The following is a 17,393-nucleotide window of genomic DNA, read 5'->3' as shown; positions in this document are numbered from 1 at the left end:
GTTTTGCCTGTTCATATGCATAGAATTACATAGTAGGTACTTTTGTATGTCTTCTTTCATTATAATATTTTAAAGATTCATCCATGTTCTTGTGCCTTACAGTTTCTTTTTATTGCTTAGAATCCCATTTTATGACTAAACCACAGTTTTCCTATTCTTTTGTTCAAAATGTGGGTTGTTTCTAGTTTCTGGCTAAAATGAGTAAGGCTACTATGAACATTCTTGCAAAATTTTTCATTTCTAATGACTATCCTTCAATAAGTATTGAGCATTTACTATGTTCCAGACACTTCTGGGTACTAGAGATAGCCACGACCAAGACAAAGATGTCCCATCTCTCAAAGAGCTTACATTTGCATGTTTCTGTGTATGTATGGGGGCTGGAGGGGGGGAAGAAATATATAGGTAAATATGAAGGAAAAATATTAGATAGTGATAATTGCTGGGTAGTGACAAAAAATAAAGTGACGTGAATGATCAGGTGGCTATATAAGCTAGATTGCCCAGCCAATTTCTCTGTGAGAGGGTAACTTTTAAGGTGTGAACAGAATTACAATAAAATAGCAACCACAGAAGATCATGGGGAGCAGCATTCTAGGCAGAGGAAGCAAGTGGTACAATGTCCCTAAGGCTGCGTTTTAGAATAGAAAAAAAAAAAATGCCTGTGTGCTGAGTGAAGAAAGCTTAAAAAATTCTATCAGCAGTAAAGAGCAAAAGAGTTAAATGTAACCCTTGTTACTCTGGCCAGTTTGAAGGGTTAGGATGCCACTTAATCTACCTTTATCTGATTACTAATAAGGGAGGAACATTTCTTCCTATTTCTTATGACCAATTGTCTTTTTATTGTGAATTACCTGTTCATATCCCTTGCCTATGTTTCTACTGGCGCTTGCATCCTTTTTCTTTTTTTTTTTTTTCCCAAGCTATTATTGTGTCTTCTGTAGAAGACTAAACCCTAGGGTAGCGAGCCTATGTTCATTTAATTCACTTCACAGGGGACTCGGCCCTTACATATTTTTAACGGACACACAGTAAATGTTTGAAAATTTTACCTTCCGTGGGCAAGGTTAGTTCAAGACAATTTACGTACTCAACATTTAGAAGGCGATTGGGCACAATTAGGGGAACTGCGTGAAATGTAAATTTTACCCTCCTAGCCAGAATTTAGATGTAATGTGAATAAGGTAACCCATCCAAGAGATTCCAATACCCTGACCACCACCAGGTACTCCTGCTTCCGAAACATTTAAATAACCCCATAATTACACCAGAGTGGGGAAAACTGACAGCCAGACTCTTCCAGGCGGCTGTATCTGAACTTCCGGAGGGAACCACGCAAAAGCGCCAATGCAATAGCGTCAGCGCCGTAGGCCCCTGGGGCTAAGCCACCTCCCATAATGCCGCGTACCGGAAGTTGTTGCTTTCTAGGGGTCAGTCTGGCTTCGGCTCTGTCGCTCTCTATCCGTCACCGGGAGGAAGACGGAGCTGGCTGCCCAGCCCACAGGCTCATTAGGGGATGCAGTTATGGGCGCTGTCGCCGTGGGTGAGTTCTGTTCCCACTGACTCGCAGGCACCGCTCGCATGACTTCCTGCGTTTCGAGAGCCCGAATTTCCTGCCTTGACCTGGAAGGCAGGTCTCTTCCCGAAGGCTCCTCTTCCTTAAGCACGTTACCCGGCCTCGGCCCGGTACCGCGTTCTCATTGGCTTCATGTCCTGTCAGTACCAGGAGCTGGCCAATGAGTTGTCGGTGCTGGCGCCCTGATCGACCCCGGACCCGAAGGTTCCCCCTTGGGTTCGGAGCAGTTGGAAGGGAAGGGGAGGTGTGGCGGGTGCCGCGCGGCCGGGAGCACCCTACAGGTTGGGGTTGGGTTTGCTGCCGCGTCCATGTGGTGGTTAGTAGGAAAAGCAGGATTTGTCATCTCACCGATTCAGTGAACCTAGGGTAGGTCAGATCTACGCCGAACTTGAAAGCCATATTTAGGATCTGCTGACAAAGTTTTCCAAACGCTTCCATTTTTAATGGAATCGAGCAGGCATGGGAAGACTGGGAAGGAAAGGGAACTGGATTAGTATGCGAACCGGCAACACCCAGCCTTGATTTAAATTTTGTGTGGAGTCCTGCAAAGAGTAATTTGGCTGAGAAGCTGACTCTCATCTGAAGACTCACCTGAAAAGCTTAATAGATTTATTGATGTTTTATAGCGAGGGTACTCGCCACTCTTTTCTCTAGACTTATTTGATGCCCTTTATAGCTGCTAAAGATTTATTGCAGCCCTTTCCACAGCTTTGAAGTGAACCCTACTGTCCTCTCCCTGAAGTAGTTACAATTAGTCTTTCAAGTTTTTCTTTGGAGTCCGGGCTGCTGCAGTCCTCAAACCACATTTGCTAGTGCTGTCTACACTACAGGAGACTTCTTCATTCTTTACCTTTTTGTTTTTCACCGGAACCTTTTTGCTTCATTCTTAGGTGTACCTTTGTACCTCATATCATCTTTTATGTCTCAGGTACTATGTTCTTTTTCTGTTTCCAAGCAAGCACTATTTCTTGAGAAGTATTTCTATATGTACTAACACTGTATTAGATGCTTTAGGCAATTCAGAGGTGATGCCCAAAACCATTTCTTTCTCCTAGAACTTTAGATTCCATATAGACAAATAACACGTGTCCAGGTCAAAGATTTACGAAGCAACCCATTGGATTAGGGGACAAAACGAACAGTGCACGTTATTAAGGTTAGGGAAGTTCATTTGAGAGGTTTATTTAGAGTAGAATGGTTGCCTAAGACTTCATTGAAATGGACATCTTGGAGGACTGGTAAGATTTGGATAGATGGAGAGAACATCCCAGCTAGAGATCAAAGTCATAGAGGTGGGGCCACAGTGTTTTGGAGAGACTGGCTTGATTGGAATGCAAAGAGTGGTGGTCTTGGAACTGAAAGATCTGTGTTTTAATTCCATCTCTGCCACCCTATGATCTTCCATCATTTTGTTTCTGAGTTTCTTCCTTTAGCAAAATGCTCCATTTAAAGGGTTGTTGTGAAAATCAAATAAGATGTTTATGAAATGGCTTTGAAGATCAAACGGACTGTATAATTAAAGTTTAGTGGTTCTTTGCTGAGAAGTAATGAGAATCAGGATTACCACCAGAGCATTGAGGCCAATTTATAAGGGACCGTGAGTGCACAGCTCAGGAGCATGGATATGATGAAAATGGTATTAGAAGAAGATCTATCTGGTACTGGAATGCAGCACAGATTAGAGGTAGTTGGATTGGAGGCAAGAACTTGGGTACTATTTTTTTTTCCCCTTAAAATCTATAATTATAGAAGAGATAAATTATGTAATATGTTACTTTAGGGTGACAAAATGTACATAAAAAGTACCCTAGTTTTGTATATACCCGTATACTTTTATTCTTTTGTTTGTTGTTAATTCATTTATTTTGTAAACATGGAGCCTTGTTACATTTTAGATGATCCTTGGAAAGTTTAACAATTACTTGATGTGGCACTTCATATAAACCTTTTTGAATTAACTTTATTTACACTAACCAAGTAAGAGCTGAAAGAGGAATACTTCTAAGACTTTAGTTAGGACAGGATGACAGCTAGTATCAGAATTAATTGGGAAGTGTTTTCAAAACCTGTCTCCCAGGTCCTACTTTCCACTTATGTAATCAAAATTTTAATAAGAATCCCAGGTAAAATAATTATTATAGTCATTTAGGTGATTTTGACACTAAGTTATTCGATGTGAAATACAAGTTTTCAAAATCATTATTATTTAAAGTTAGGTAGATCTATATGTACTTGCAGCACTTTTCATGTATTCTAATTTTGAATTGTTGACTAAGGAGGTGAAGATTTGATGTGCAGCTAGATAGTCTTCCAAGCTGATTTTGGCAGTAATATAATAACGTAAACAGTTGAGAATGCAGTTGTAATAAATTCTCAGTTAGCTAATACCCAGAGGGAATCCTGGTATGGAAAATGTGGAACAGTGGATCACTTTTTATATTTGGCTTTGAAGTTTATAAATTTTCTAACTCCCTTTAGTAGATTATCTTCAGAATTATTTCAGATTTTTCTTGGAGAAATTATCAGTTTCATTTGCATAGACTGCAGAGCTAAGAAAGATAGCTTAGAAGGAAGGGACATTATTCTGTTTCAAAATGCCACCACCACTCCACATTTATTTAGTGAGAAGTTAAATTCCTGATAGTGTAAAGTGCTGAGACTTTTTAGGATCTGTGTAAGAAGACACAGGTTCTTTCCTGACTCTTACATTCATTGCAAAACTCTTTTTTTTTTTTTTTTTAAAGATTTTATTTATTTGACAGAGAGAGACACAGCGAGAGGGGGAATGCAAGCAGGGGGAGTGGGAGAGGGAGAAGCAGGCCTCCCACGGAGCAGGGAGCCCGATGCGGGGCTCGATCCCAGGACACTGGGATCATGACCTGAGCCGAAGGCAGACACCCAATGACTGAGCCACCCAGGCGCCCCTCATTGCAAAACTCTTAATCTTACTAAGAATCAGTTTTCTAAGCTATGAAAAACAGGGGTAATACTATCCTATCTACTTCAGAGTTCTTACTGAAAACTGGATGATACATGTGAATGGTCTCTGTAAATTATAAAGTGTGATAGACATGTAAAATATGTGGCTTAGTTACTATTGCCTAGAGAAATATAAAACATACTCTTTTTTTTTTTTTTTTTTGTCAAGCTAACTTTATCTTGTTTTCTAGATTGTTATTTTGTGTCAGTAAGTAATCCATAAAGTGCCAACATGGGAAAGAAACGGACAAAGGGAAAAACTGTTCCAATTGATGATTCTTCTGAATCTTTAGGTATATTTCACCAATTGAATCTTTAAAGTTATGTTTATATCCCTAAATGGACATATATTTTAATATGTACAAATGGGATCAAAGTGTACATTATTGTTCTGTAATTTGCATTTTAACTTAATGTTTTTATCTCCATGTCATTTAATAGTCTTAATATTCTTAATGGCATGATACTCCATTGATGTAAAGGACCATGGGTGCATATTTCATAATTTACTTAGGTAATTCCCCACTGTTACAAATTTAGGTAGTTTTTAACTTTTCAGTGATATTGAATGGAGTGATAGTAAACATTTTTGTAGCTAAATCTCTTTGCACATCCAGCTATCTTTTTAGTACAGATTTTAGAAGTAGAAGTGCTGAATTAAATGGCATAAATATTTTCAAGACTCTCTTGGTTCCATAGCTAAATGCCCTTCAAAAATTTTTTACTAACTTAAAGGCCCCCTAGCAGTGAAATAAAGTGCCCATTCCCCTTAATGATATCAATACTTGCTAGTATCATTTATAAACATCTGCTGATTGTCTAGTTGAAAAAGAGTATTTTCTTTTTTTAGTTTGTGTTTCTTTGACCACCTACTGGGATTTAGTAGTTTTTTGTATGATCTCATTTGTATTTATTTTCTCTGGGTGCAAGTTCATTGTACATAAGCTAAATGTGCCACTTGACTGGTTTCTGAACCTCTTGGGTCCCTGAAACAACTGAAGCGATTTAGAGTGACTTGCAAAACCCTTTACTGATCTGGTCCCAACAGGGTTTTCAGTTTCAGGTCCAGCTGCTCGTTTTTACACGTGTGAGGAAACAGTTTGAGGAGATAGTATGAACTTTGACATTTTATACCTACATACGTTTGTTCGTGGGATATGGCCTTTTCAGTTGTTCTGTAGTCCCTGAGTTCATAGTTTAAAGTGTGAGCTTTGAGGTCAGGAAGACCTGAGTCCAAATTCTGGCATAGCCACTCTGTAGTTATGTCATCTTGGGCACTAAATCTTAGTTTCCTCATCTGTCATTGGGGATAGTAGTGTCTTTCTTTTTTTTTTTTTTTTTTTTTAAGATTTTATTTATTTATTTGCGAGAGAGAGAATGAGAGACAGAGAGCGTGAGAGGGAGGAGGATCAGAGGGAGAAGCAGACTCCCCGCTGAGCAGGGAGCCCGATGCGGGACTCGATCCCGGGACTCCAGGATCATGACCTGAGCTGAAGGCAGTCGCTTAACCGACTGAGCCACCCAGGCGCCCTAGTAGTGTCTTTCTGATGAGAGCGTGTATGCCAAAACATTTAGCACAGTGTGAGGCTCATAGTAAGTGCTTAATACCAGAAAACCTTCTTACTGTTAATAAGACTGTGCAGATGTTACCTACCCTAGGTAACCTTCATTGATTTTAGCCCTCTGTGTACTGCTGCAGCACATTTTGGAGATAATTTTTTTGTTTGTTTTAACATTTTGGAGATTCTTATACATTTATTTATTTATCTGCTTCTGCCAGAATACTACTCAAAGAGAAGAGCTGTGGCTTGGTCTTTTTTAGGTTCCCTGGCCCCTACCATAGTGCTGGGCCTGCGATAGTTGTAATGTTGACTTAACGAAGGACCTTCTTCATGAACCTGTTAGGATAAAGAGAATAATTAATATGATAAAGGCCTTAATTTAAAGGAAATAGATAAATAAATTGAAGTGAATTTGGGATGGTGATGTTTATACCTAGGACTTCAAAAAGCCAAAATTTCAAATCTGTATAAAATCTCTTCCATCATCATAATATTCAAATGTGAAACAGAAATTTAAGCTTTCAGATTATCTAACAATTTGTTTATAAATTCATTTTTGAAGTTCAAATGAAGGGTAAGTTTTGAGTTTAACTGCAGAAAGCCATTTTTACCTCACATATTCCTTTATTATTTGTTTTAATAGAACCTATGTGCAGACACATTAGAAAAGGATTGGAACAAGGTAATTTGAAAAGGGCTTTATTGAATGTGGAATGGAATATTTGCCAAGATTGTAAGACGGACAATAAAGTAAAAGATAAATCCGAAGAAGAAACGGAAGAAAACCCTTCAGTTTGGCTATGTCTTAAATGTGGCCATCAGGTATGCTTAGGTTTTGATCAATATGGGATTTTGTAAAACTCTTTGAATTTATTTTAGAAGGTATTACATAAAACCACAGTTTGGGTGAGTAGGCTGCCAGGGGGCATAGGCTCTATTCCCTGGGGAACAGATTTGGGGACTGAGGTTTGTGTATAGGTGGTTTACTGGGGAGTGCTTTCAGGTACCACAACCAGGAAGAGAGTTAGAGAGGCAAGATTAAGCAGAGGGAGAAGCTGAAGTAAGAGGCAGTGCTATGGGGCCTCAGCTGATCCCACAATGAATTCTGGCCTTCAGAGATGTCCTGAACTGGGACAAGGGGCCAGGCCTTTGTACTTGTGCATAGACTAAGATTGGATGTGGGATGCTGCTGGGGAGGGGGACTAACCTTGGGCAAGGCAGCTCCATTACAATCTGAGGATAATTCCTGGGGATGGATAGACTGAGCTGTGAGCTGTCAGTAGGCCACATTCGTGGCAGCTGTGGGAATGAGTACCTGGGTTTAGGGGCATGGATGGTATCTGGGGGCAGAACAGCTCACAGGTATTGTCATGATAATAACGGTCAGGGTCTCTTTCTCTGTTATTGGTGGCAAGTCAAGTTTATATGTTAGGCAACTGGGCTGCTAGGCATTCCTGTCATGAAGCTTCAAGATGAGGCAGAGGACTTTTTTTCTTTTAAATTGAAATTTTTATTGAGATAATTATAGATTCATATGCAGTATAAGAAATAATACAGAGATATCCCTATATACACTGCCCCATTTCCCCCAGTGGAGCTTTTTTTTTTTTTGAAGATTTTATTTATTTGAGAGAGAGCAAGTGAGAGAGAGAGAGCACAAGCTGATGTGGGTGGGGAGGAGCAGTGGGAGAGGGAGAAACAGACTCTGCTGAGCAGGGAGCCCGATGGGGGGGCTGAATCCCAGGACCTTGGGATCATGCCCTGAGCCAGAGGCAGATGCTTAACCAACTGAGCCACCCAGGTGCCCCACCCCAGTGGAACATTTTATGAAACTATAGTATAATATCACAACCAGGATATTAATATTGATACAATCCATCAATTTTATTTATTTATTTATTTATTTAAAAAGACTTTATTTATTTGACAGAGAGAGACACAGTGAGAGAGGGAACACAAGCAGGGGGAGTGGGAGAGGGAGAAGCAGGCTTCCCGCCAAGCAGGGAGCCCGATGCGGGGCTTGATCCCAGGACCCTGAGATCATGACCTGAGCTGAAGGCAGACGCTTCACCAACTGAGCCACCCAGGCGCCCCCAATCCATCAATTTTAATCAGTTCTTCCTAGTTTTACTTCTCTTCATTTGTATGTTATGTTGTGCATGTGCGATTGTGTATATTAAGTTCTGTGTAGTTTTGTCACCTGTCTAGATTCATGTATCCACTACCACAGTCAAGATACTGAGTACTTTTAAATTACACAGATCTCTAGTGTTGTCCATCCCCCTGCCCACTTTTTTTAAGTAGGCTAATGCGAGGCTTGAACCCACGACCCTGAGACCAAGACCTGAGCTGAGATGAAGAGTCGGATGGTCAACCAGCTGAGCCACGCAGGTGCCCCACGTGTTGCCCTTTTTTAATTATACCCATATCCCTACTGCCATCTCTCCCCCTAGCCCCTGGCAACCACTAATCTGTTCCCTATTTCTAAAATTTTGTCATTTCAAAAATTTTATATAAATGGAATCATACAGTATGCAACATTTTTGGATTGGCTTTTTTCACTTAGCATAATTGCCTGAAGAGTCATCTAAATTGTGTATATCAATAGCTCTTTTTTATTACTGAGTAGTATTCCATGCTGTAGATGTACCACAGTTTGTTTATTCTTCTGTTGAAGGACATCCGGGCTGTCCCATTCCAAATTTGGTGATTACAAATAAAGCTGCTATGAACATTTATATACAAGTTTTTATGATTTCATTTTTCTGGAAAAATGTCCAAGAGTGCAATTACTACATCATATATTAGTTGAATGTTTAGTTTTTAAGAAACTGCCAAACTGGGGGTGCCTGGGTGGCTCAGTCATTAGGCGTCTGCCTTTGGCTCAGGTCATGATCCCAGGGTCCTGGGATCGAGCCCTGCATTGGGCTCCTTTCTCCATGGGAAGCCTGCTTCTCCCTCTCCCACTCCCCCTGCTTGTGTTCCCTCTCTCGCTACGTCTCTGTCAAATAAATAAATAAAATCTTAAAAAAAAAAAAAAAAAAAGAAACTGCCAAACTGTTTTCCAGAGTGTCCATAATGTTTTATATTCCTACCTGCAGTGTATGAGTGATCGGCTTTCTCTGCATTCTTGCTAGCATTTAGTATTGTCACAGTTTATTATTTTAACCATTCTGATAGGGGAATAGTGCTATCTCATTGCAGTCAGACAGTTTAAAAGTATTTGAATGTTGGGGCTCAGTTGGCTAAGCATCCAACTCTTGATCTCAGCTCAGGTCTTAATCTCAGGGTCATGAGTTCAAGCCCCACATTGGGCTCCACGCTGGGCATGGAGCCTACTTAAAAAAAAAAAAATTGAATGACTGCAAAGAACATATTTATTATTTGTATTTGAAAGGTTTTCATTGAAGCTCTTAAATATATATGGTGAGAATGAATATATTTTGTTACTTGAAATTTTCCAGAATACATTTCCTATTATAAATTTTATTTTGCTACCTATTTAGTTCCTAAGGGTAAGACAGTATCACTATTAATTGTTAACTTTTGTCCTACTACAGTTACCTTTTGCACTGTTAGAAAGTGATTCTCAACTGGTGTCTTAAGACAGGTCATCTCATTCTTACGTTTCAAATGATCTCAAATGGTGTTATTTCAAAATTAATACTCATTTATTTTATAATTGAATGTTGAGTGGGATAAATTAAATCAGTAGTGTTGATATCATAATTAAAAGATTAGAAGCCATTGATAAACAGTTCCCCTTCGAGGTGTATTTTTAGCTTTAGAGAAACAGGACCTCTTCTGTAGTGCAATCCAAGGGAGTGGGTGGCCTGATTTCAGATGGATACACAATGAAGATATATTTCATAGCAGTGATTTAACCAGCGAAAGACAGAAAATCTGGCCATGTTCTTTTATGAATAAGTCTATACATACATCTTGTACGTGAAAATCTCCCATTTGCTTGTTCAATTAATGCTTATTGACCTCCTTCCATTTGCTAAATTTTTTTTTGGTAATAGAAGATTAGTTCTGTTTTTGTATCTTCAGGATTTATAATCCAGGGGAGGAAGGATATAAACATTAACAACTTTAATATGAAGTAGAAAATAAGGAGTGCCACCAGGAATTTACACCATGTTTTTTTTTTTTTTTTTTTTTTTTTTACACCATGTTTTGTAGGAGTTTGTTTACAGCGAGAATACAATGTTTTCTCATCTGGAAGGATAAGCATAGGCTTCTGAGAGGAGGTGGCCTTTGAGCTAGACCTTGAAGACTGAGTGGGATTTGATATAGGACAATATGAAAGCTAACCCTGGAAAGTAGGGTGAGCTCAGATGGTATCAGGTTTGTTAATTAGAAGTTTGAAAGCAATTCATAATTTTTGAATTGAGTATATGAACAGAAATTTGTTTTAGATACTATTAAACTGAAAAAATACGTTTGTGAAGAAAGAAGTCGAAGTCAGGAAAATACTTAGGAAGCTGTTAAGTGGCTCACACTAGACCTAGTGAATGGCTCATTAGCATGGTTTAGTTGGGACTGGAAAGCACAAATTGGAGAGGAAGACTACTTTGAATGCACGGTTCCTAAATACCTTCTTGTTGAGATCCGTTGCCTATTTGTATTTAGGTTTTCACAAAATCGGGACTCTCTAGAGGCTAATCTGTTATTTTCAGAATTGTAAGAATGACAGAATTTCTCAGGCCACTTTCTTGTGCATTATGGATTATGAATTCTCTTTTTGTGAACTTTCGTGGCTTCGAGGCTTATGATTATGATTCTCTAGGGCTGTGGCAGAGATTCTCAGGAGCAACATGCCTTGAAGCACTATATGACACCAAGATCTGAACCTCATTGTCTGGTTCTCAGTTTGGACAACTGGAGTGTATGGTAAGTTTCAACTCTTGTGCCTGTCAGTTGACTGGTAACTATTTGAAATATTGGAGAATGGAGGTGTTTAAGGAGCAAGAAAGTTTAAATTTTTGTAGGGTTTGTTTAAATACCGTAACTTTCAGAAGGCTTGAGAATGTGATATTTGAGAACCTTTCGCTTAGTATTGTACGCACATAGAAATTGTAGCATGTAGAAGACATGAATCTTCACCCTTTTGTTTTTCTTGCTTGTGATATTATAAATGGCATGTAGTGGGTTATTTAAAATTTGGGACACTGAGAACAAATTTCAGATGAACTGAGAATATAGTAAAATTTTGGCAGTGAATTTGCGTGAAAATAAATGTCAAGCTGGTATGTATATTTCTTGTATTGTAACATCATCAAAACAAATTTTCACATCTTTAAAAAACATTTACACAGTAGTGTTCACTGCACATCATCTGTCAGTTGTAAAACTTGTTAATTTTGACGATGTAGGTCTGTAGTTTGAAATATGCGTAGAAAAAACTTTTGACTTTAATATTGTTAATAGCCATTTCAATAAAATGATTGGAGTTTTCCCACAGTATTTATATGTAGCCACAGTTCTGGCTGGCCTTACTAAGTAAGCCAGAGGTAACATGGATAGTCTTCTTCAAGAAAACACAACATTTTTATTTTGATTTTCTTTAATAGAATAATTTGGTGGTTACACATTTTGGTTTCCAAGAATTATAATTCATCCCCTTTTTTGGTTGTGTTTGTCACTTTTCTTCTCTGTGGGTTTTTTGGGACACAGGTGTTACCTATGTGATGATGAAGTCCAGTATTGTAGTTCAAACAGATTGGGTCAGGTGGTTGATTTTGTTAGAAAACAAGCTGGTATTACAACTCCAAAATCAGGTAAAATAATTTCTTTCTTAATGTATACTGTAATGTTAAGTTAATGTATCTATTTAATGTGAACTTAATGTATCTATTTAACTTAATGTATCTAATGTATACTGTAATGTTAACTAATGCATCTTAGTGTATCTATTAATGTATCTTACTTAATGTATTTGTACTGCTCAGCATTACATATACCTGAGTAAAATGAATTATGGTTGATTTCAAACTGTGAAACTATTTTTGGTTAGGAATGTAAAACAGTGGGAATAGAGATTATTATAATGTGTTAGAAGGGAATCTGAGGAACAGTCTAGTCAGATATGATAAAGAGTCTGTGATGAGCTGAAGTAATGAGCAGTGATGCCCTTTCTGTAGGGGGCTTGAGAGAGACCTGCCTCATACTGAATTTATTTTGTTATATTTGTGTTTGGATGATATAAAAGTGAAGGCCAGATATTTTTCAACTTCTTTTCATACATAATTAATTGGGTTGGCATACATCATCTGCTTTAAGCTTGTTTTGATTTTTACAGTCACAGAGTATCTTTGCACGGCCAGCATTGTTTGTTCTTAACTTCAGGATTCATTTTTGACCCATTCATTTAAAAATTTATTTCATGTCCACATTCTTTACTTGATTGCTTTATACTCTATTTTCATAAGGTAGGATGTGCTCATTTGGAAAAAAACAAAAACCAAAAAACTGTGCAGTAAAAAGAGGAAGGTTTATGCCAAACATACACTGTTTGGTTTCATTTGTCAAACTAATGCTTCCATCACTTTTGAATATTTTTTATTGGTTTTTCTCTGGTGATGGTAATTTACTTATATTTATTAGAAAACATTTAAAATCAAACAGCTGGGAATAATGATGTTAGGTAAAAATTCACAAATTCTAGTACTCTGTCCCAAGTATAACTTTGCATTTGGTATAGTTGTATTACACATTTTGCTGGGTCTTTTTTTTCTTCCTTTTTTTTTCCTTAAAGCAGCAAAAGATGGTAACATTGAACTTGAAAATAAAAAATTAGAAAAGGAGAGTAAAAATGAACAAGAACGAGATAAAAAGGAAAACATGACTAAAGAAAATCCTTCCACGAATTCTGCTTCCCAAATAACTGTGAAAGGACTCAGTAATTTGGGAAATACATGTTTCTTCAATGCAGTTATGCAGGTGCCAATGTTAATTTTTTTCCCTCTTTAAAAATCTTTTTCCTCACATTATAGGATGTTTTTGCATACTTGTTACTTACAGTATTAAGTTTTTATCCCAAGTAATTTATTTCTGAGTTTTCGAAGAATACTTAAGGAAATGTTGACTTTGCATGACAGTAAAACACTGTGCTAAGCACTGGGGTGCGTTAGAGTTCAAAACAAACATGGCCCCTGGCTTCAAGGAATTTGTACTCAGGTGGGGGAAGTACAGGATAACCTAGTACAGAAACAAATACCTAGTTACAAGTGGTGGTGGTGGTAAGGTAGCTACTTCATGTTGGATAGTAGGCAGTGCCCTTTTGAGGTGATGAGTAAGCGCTGAACTGAAGAACTTAGGAGCCAAATAAGGTGGGGGAGAAGAGCATGCTGTTACTTTTTGTTTCCTAAGATAGATACAATGAAGACTGCAGTGTTGATAGTGATTCTGTTTTGGTAGAATAGACGCTTAAGAAATACTTGAATTATTTAAATATTTGAGTGATGAAATAAATATTTGATTTGCTTTTAAATAATTTTCCTTTTCTTTTCCATCCTTTATTCCAGAATTTGTCACAAACACCGGTGCTGAGAGAACTACTAAAAGAAGTAAAAATGTCCGGAACAATTGTAAAAATTGAACCACCCGATTTGGCACTAACTGTATGTACTTTAAGATTTTCTTTTACAGTCAGTAATATCCGCATTCAAAATTATTTTAAAGAATTGATGCTCATTTTCACCTTTTTTTACTTGTTTTGTTTGCTTTTATTTTAGGCTACTGAGTTAAACATTTTCAGGCTAATAGATTAAGCCTTTAGATTTATTTGCTATGTGTATGCCATGTTCTGCTGTGCTCTGGTGTTTGGTGTCCTTCTTGGGAAAGCTGTTGATAGGCGTGAAGCCCTAGGCATGCATTATTATTTTCAACAGCTTTTCAGGTGGCTTAAATTGTGTGTAGCAAAATGAATTTTAACCTATCCATTTTTATTATTCACATTTTGCTCTGGCTCTTTCAGTTCTTAGGTGGTCTGCTCCTGATATTCTAAAACTAAAACAGTAGAACTGAATTCTTCATAGTCAATGAACAGAAACTTTCTACATCTTTTGATGTACATTTTGAAGTTTTAAATGGGACAGCTCTATCAGGAACATTGGCATTAACAAGTTGACTAGCTACGATTTGGTAACATAAATGATTCCATACTTTGACTGAAGAAAGTAATTTTTATTCCCATATTCAGGAACCCTTAGAAATAAACCTTGAGCCTCCAGGCCCTCTTACTTTAGCCATGAGCCAATTTCTTAATGAGATGCAAGAGACCAAAAAGGGAATCGTGACACCTAAAGAACTCTTTTCTCAGGTCTGTAAAAAGTGAGTATCTGCTTTGATTTTGTTTTCAGTGCATCAGTAAGATGCTGAGAAATAATATGAAAAACTCGTTAGAGTCAGCCCAGTATATATATTACAGCGTGGTTTATTTCATTTGGATTAAAAAAACATGAACTTAATATGAAAATTAAATCTGCTAAGGGTGTTGTCAAACTAAGTGGAAATTTTGAGAAACTAGAACCCTCTGAGATTTGGGATATGATCCTAGGATTTTGTAAAAATCTTTTACAAAAAGATTTTTTAGTAGACTCATCATTGTTTTTCTTTGTGTCTTGTCTTCTTTTTTTCTGTAGAGCAGTACGGTTTAAAGGCTATCAGCAGCAAGACAGCCAGGAGCTGCTTCGCTATTTATTGGATGGAATGAGAGCAGAAGAACAACAAGTTAGCATATTTTGACCAGTATAATTAATCCCATCGTCATTAACTTGTCAGGCATTTGACATCTTAGAGGGTTATTAAAGCAATGAAACTAGTTATTGAGGCCATTGTATTTAAAATTTTTTTTCTACACCAGTGTTTTCAACTGGTATATTTTAATCAGTAGAATGAATGAAGAGAATTAGAAATGATTCTCCTTTTCATGATGCTCTGTTTTCCTTGCTGGTTAGGGCATTATTGTTCTTTAGTTCTATTCTATTATACTAGCCTATGCCAGGAGAGCTCCAGAGTATTGGAAAATGTTTCTCCCAAAACTGTTCCCAGTTGCAGTGCATTCTTATTCTTACTCTGAGTGTGATTTAACACAGCTTTTTGAGTCTAGGAAGTATGTTCATTTTTAAGAGTCAGGGAACATAGTTATGTTTTTAATTGTAAATTGCCAGATGAAAAGTAATGTATTTGGGGATGTTGAGTATAATTAATAATAGTAATACGAGTGATAACAAGTGATAACTAGTGATAATATTTATTTTGCTCTTATTTTTTTTTTTATTTAAAATTTTTTATTGTTGTGTTAATCCCCATACATTACATCATTAGTTTTAGATATAGTGTTCCATGATTCATTGTTTGTGCATAACACCCAGTGCTCCATGCAGAACGTGCCCTCCCCAATACCCATCACCAGGCTAACCCATCCTCCCACCCCCCTCCCCTCTAGAACCCTCAGTTTGTTTTTCAGAGTCCATCGTCTCTCATGGTTCTTCTCCCCCTCCAATTTCCCCCCCTTCATTCTTCCCCTCCTGCTACATTCTTCTTCTTCTTTTTTTCTTTCTTAACATATATTGCATTATTTGTTTCAGAGGTACAGATCTGAGATTCAACAGTCTTGCACAGTTCACAGCGCTTACCAGAGCACATACCCTCCCCAGTGTCCATCACCCAGTCACCCCATCCCTCCCACCCCACCCCCCACTCCAGCAACCCTCAGTTTGTTTCCTGAGATTAAGAATTCCTCATATCAGTGAGGTCATATGATACATGTCTTTCTCTGTTTGACTTATTTTGCTCTATTTTGCTCTTATTTTATGTCAAGCACTGTTTTCAGAATCTTATGTGAATTACCTTACTTGGTCCTCACAAATGTTCTCTGAGGTAGATGCTGTTAATCATTTTCTCATTCCATAGACTGTGAAGCCAGGGTGTAAATAAGGTTTGGGACCTGGTTCAAGGTCACCCAGTAATGAACGCTTTGAACGCTGGAGTCCCCTATAGCTCTCATTTAAACAGTCTGCTCTTGGACATGATATTTCAGTGGTCTTTCCAAAGGAGGTGGGCATGTGCTGAAAAGCTTTGGTTTGAATAGATTAAAATCTTGAAGTAAGACAGTGCCTTTGTTCAGGGGTTAGTGATGGTTTTGTAATTTTTTTTTAGCTCCTTGAATTAATTTTGAAAATGTGACTTTGGAAATACTAATTTTTATTCAATAAGTTTGGGGAGCTAATTTTTGATCACTTTCTTGACTTGATTACATATTTTCTAAGGAAAATAACTATAAAACTTCAAAAACTTAATAGTGTATATATATCCATTTTATTACTTTTAGAGAGTGAGTAAAGGAATTCTTAAAGCATTTGGTAATTCTACTGAGAAATTGGATGAAGAACTAAAAAATAAAGTTAAAGGTAATGTCTGACTTTTTGAACTAACACACTATAGTTGAATTCTTCTGTAACTTAGGACAAAATTGCTGGCACTTGTATTTCAAATTCACAGTTACTAACATAATTTTTCTTTATCACCATTGATTTAAAAAAATTATTCAGTACTCCAAAGGTGAATATTTTTGAAAAATTTAACTTTGGTATATTTTTATGCTGTATTATAGTGAAATTTATAAAGATAGAGCTAAAATGAGATTACAGTTTTATTTTTCAAAAGCTTATACAGTTGACACTTGAACAATGCAGAGGTTAAGGGCACCAGTCTCTTCCCGCCCCATTCCCGCATAGTCGAAAATCTACTTCTGAGTTCTGACTCTCCAAAAACTTAATTACTAGTAGCTTACTGTTGACCAGGAGCCTTACTGATAACCTAAACAGTAAAGTAACATGTATTTTTTTTTGTAATATGTATTATGTGCAGTATTCTTACGTAAAGTAAATTAGAGGAAAGAAAATGTTATTAAGAAAATCATAAGGAAGTGAAAATACATTTTCAGTTCTGTGCTGTATTTATTGAAAATAATCACATATAAGTGGACCCACACAGTTCAAACCCATGTTGTTCAAAGGTCAGCTGTATTTCTAATGAGCAGTGACATGTGAGTTACACTTGCCTGTGTGAGTTGTCAGTAGCTGGTTTGTTAATCATGGTGCCAACTTCATTATTATTGTTGTGTGGCATTTAAAGATTTAGGATGGATCAGTCCAACAGAACTTTCTGTGATAATGGAACTCTTCCATATTTATGCTGTCTGATACAGTAGCCACTAGCCACATGTGGCCATTCAGCCATTGAAATGTGACTGGGGCAATTGAGGG

The 17,393-nt window shown here is 37.4% G+C and overlaps 1 protein-coding gene across 6 annotated transcripts in view; it reads left to right on the top strand.

The window, feature by feature from the left end:
- Positions 1–1,399: 1,399 nt before the first annotated feature.
- USP16 (ubiquitin specific peptidase 16) overlaps positions 1,400–17,393 on the top strand; it is a 28,157-nt gene continuing 12,163 nt past the window's right edge. The window contains exons 1-11 of one of the 6 annotated variants that reach the window (XM_036111240.2): positions 1,403–1,543; positions 2,467–2,504; positions 4,747–4,848; positions 6,761–6,939; positions 10,910–11,013; positions 11,797–11,900; positions 12,878–13,062; positions 13,647–13,742; positions 14,324–14,454; positions 14,766–14,853; positions 16,457–16,535. In XM_036111240.2, the coding sequence (XP_035967133.2) occupies positions 4,788–4,848; positions 6,761–6,939; positions 10,910–11,013; positions 11,797–11,900; positions 12,878–13,062; positions 13,647–13,742; positions 14,324–14,454; positions 14,766–14,853; positions 16,457–16,535 (1,027 nt within the window). In that variant the 5' untranslated portion in view covers positions 1,403–1,543; positions 2,467–2,504; positions 4,747–4,787. Of the gene's footprint in view, positions 1,544–1,783; positions 1,943–2,466; positions 2,505–4,746; positions 4,849–6,760; positions 6,940–10,909; positions 11,014–11,796; positions 11,901–12,877; positions 13,063–13,646; positions 13,743–14,323; positions 14,455–14,765; positions 14,854–16,456; positions 16,536–17,393 lie in introns of those variants that run through there. The other 5 variants (XM_078054712.1, XM_078054792.1, XM_078054636.1 and 2 more) reach the window with 5 other exon arrangements.

This window comes from Halichoerus grypus, chromosome 1 (assembly GCF_964656455.1).
Source record: "Halichoerus grypus chromosome 1, mHalGry1.hap1.1, whole genome shotgun sequence".
Lineage (NCBI taxonomy): Eukaryota > Metazoa > Chordata > Mammalia > Carnivora > Phocidae > Halichoerus > Halichoerus grypus.
Note: the sequence above shows the minus strand (reverse complement) of the source record. Positions and strands in the feature narration are given on the sequence as shown.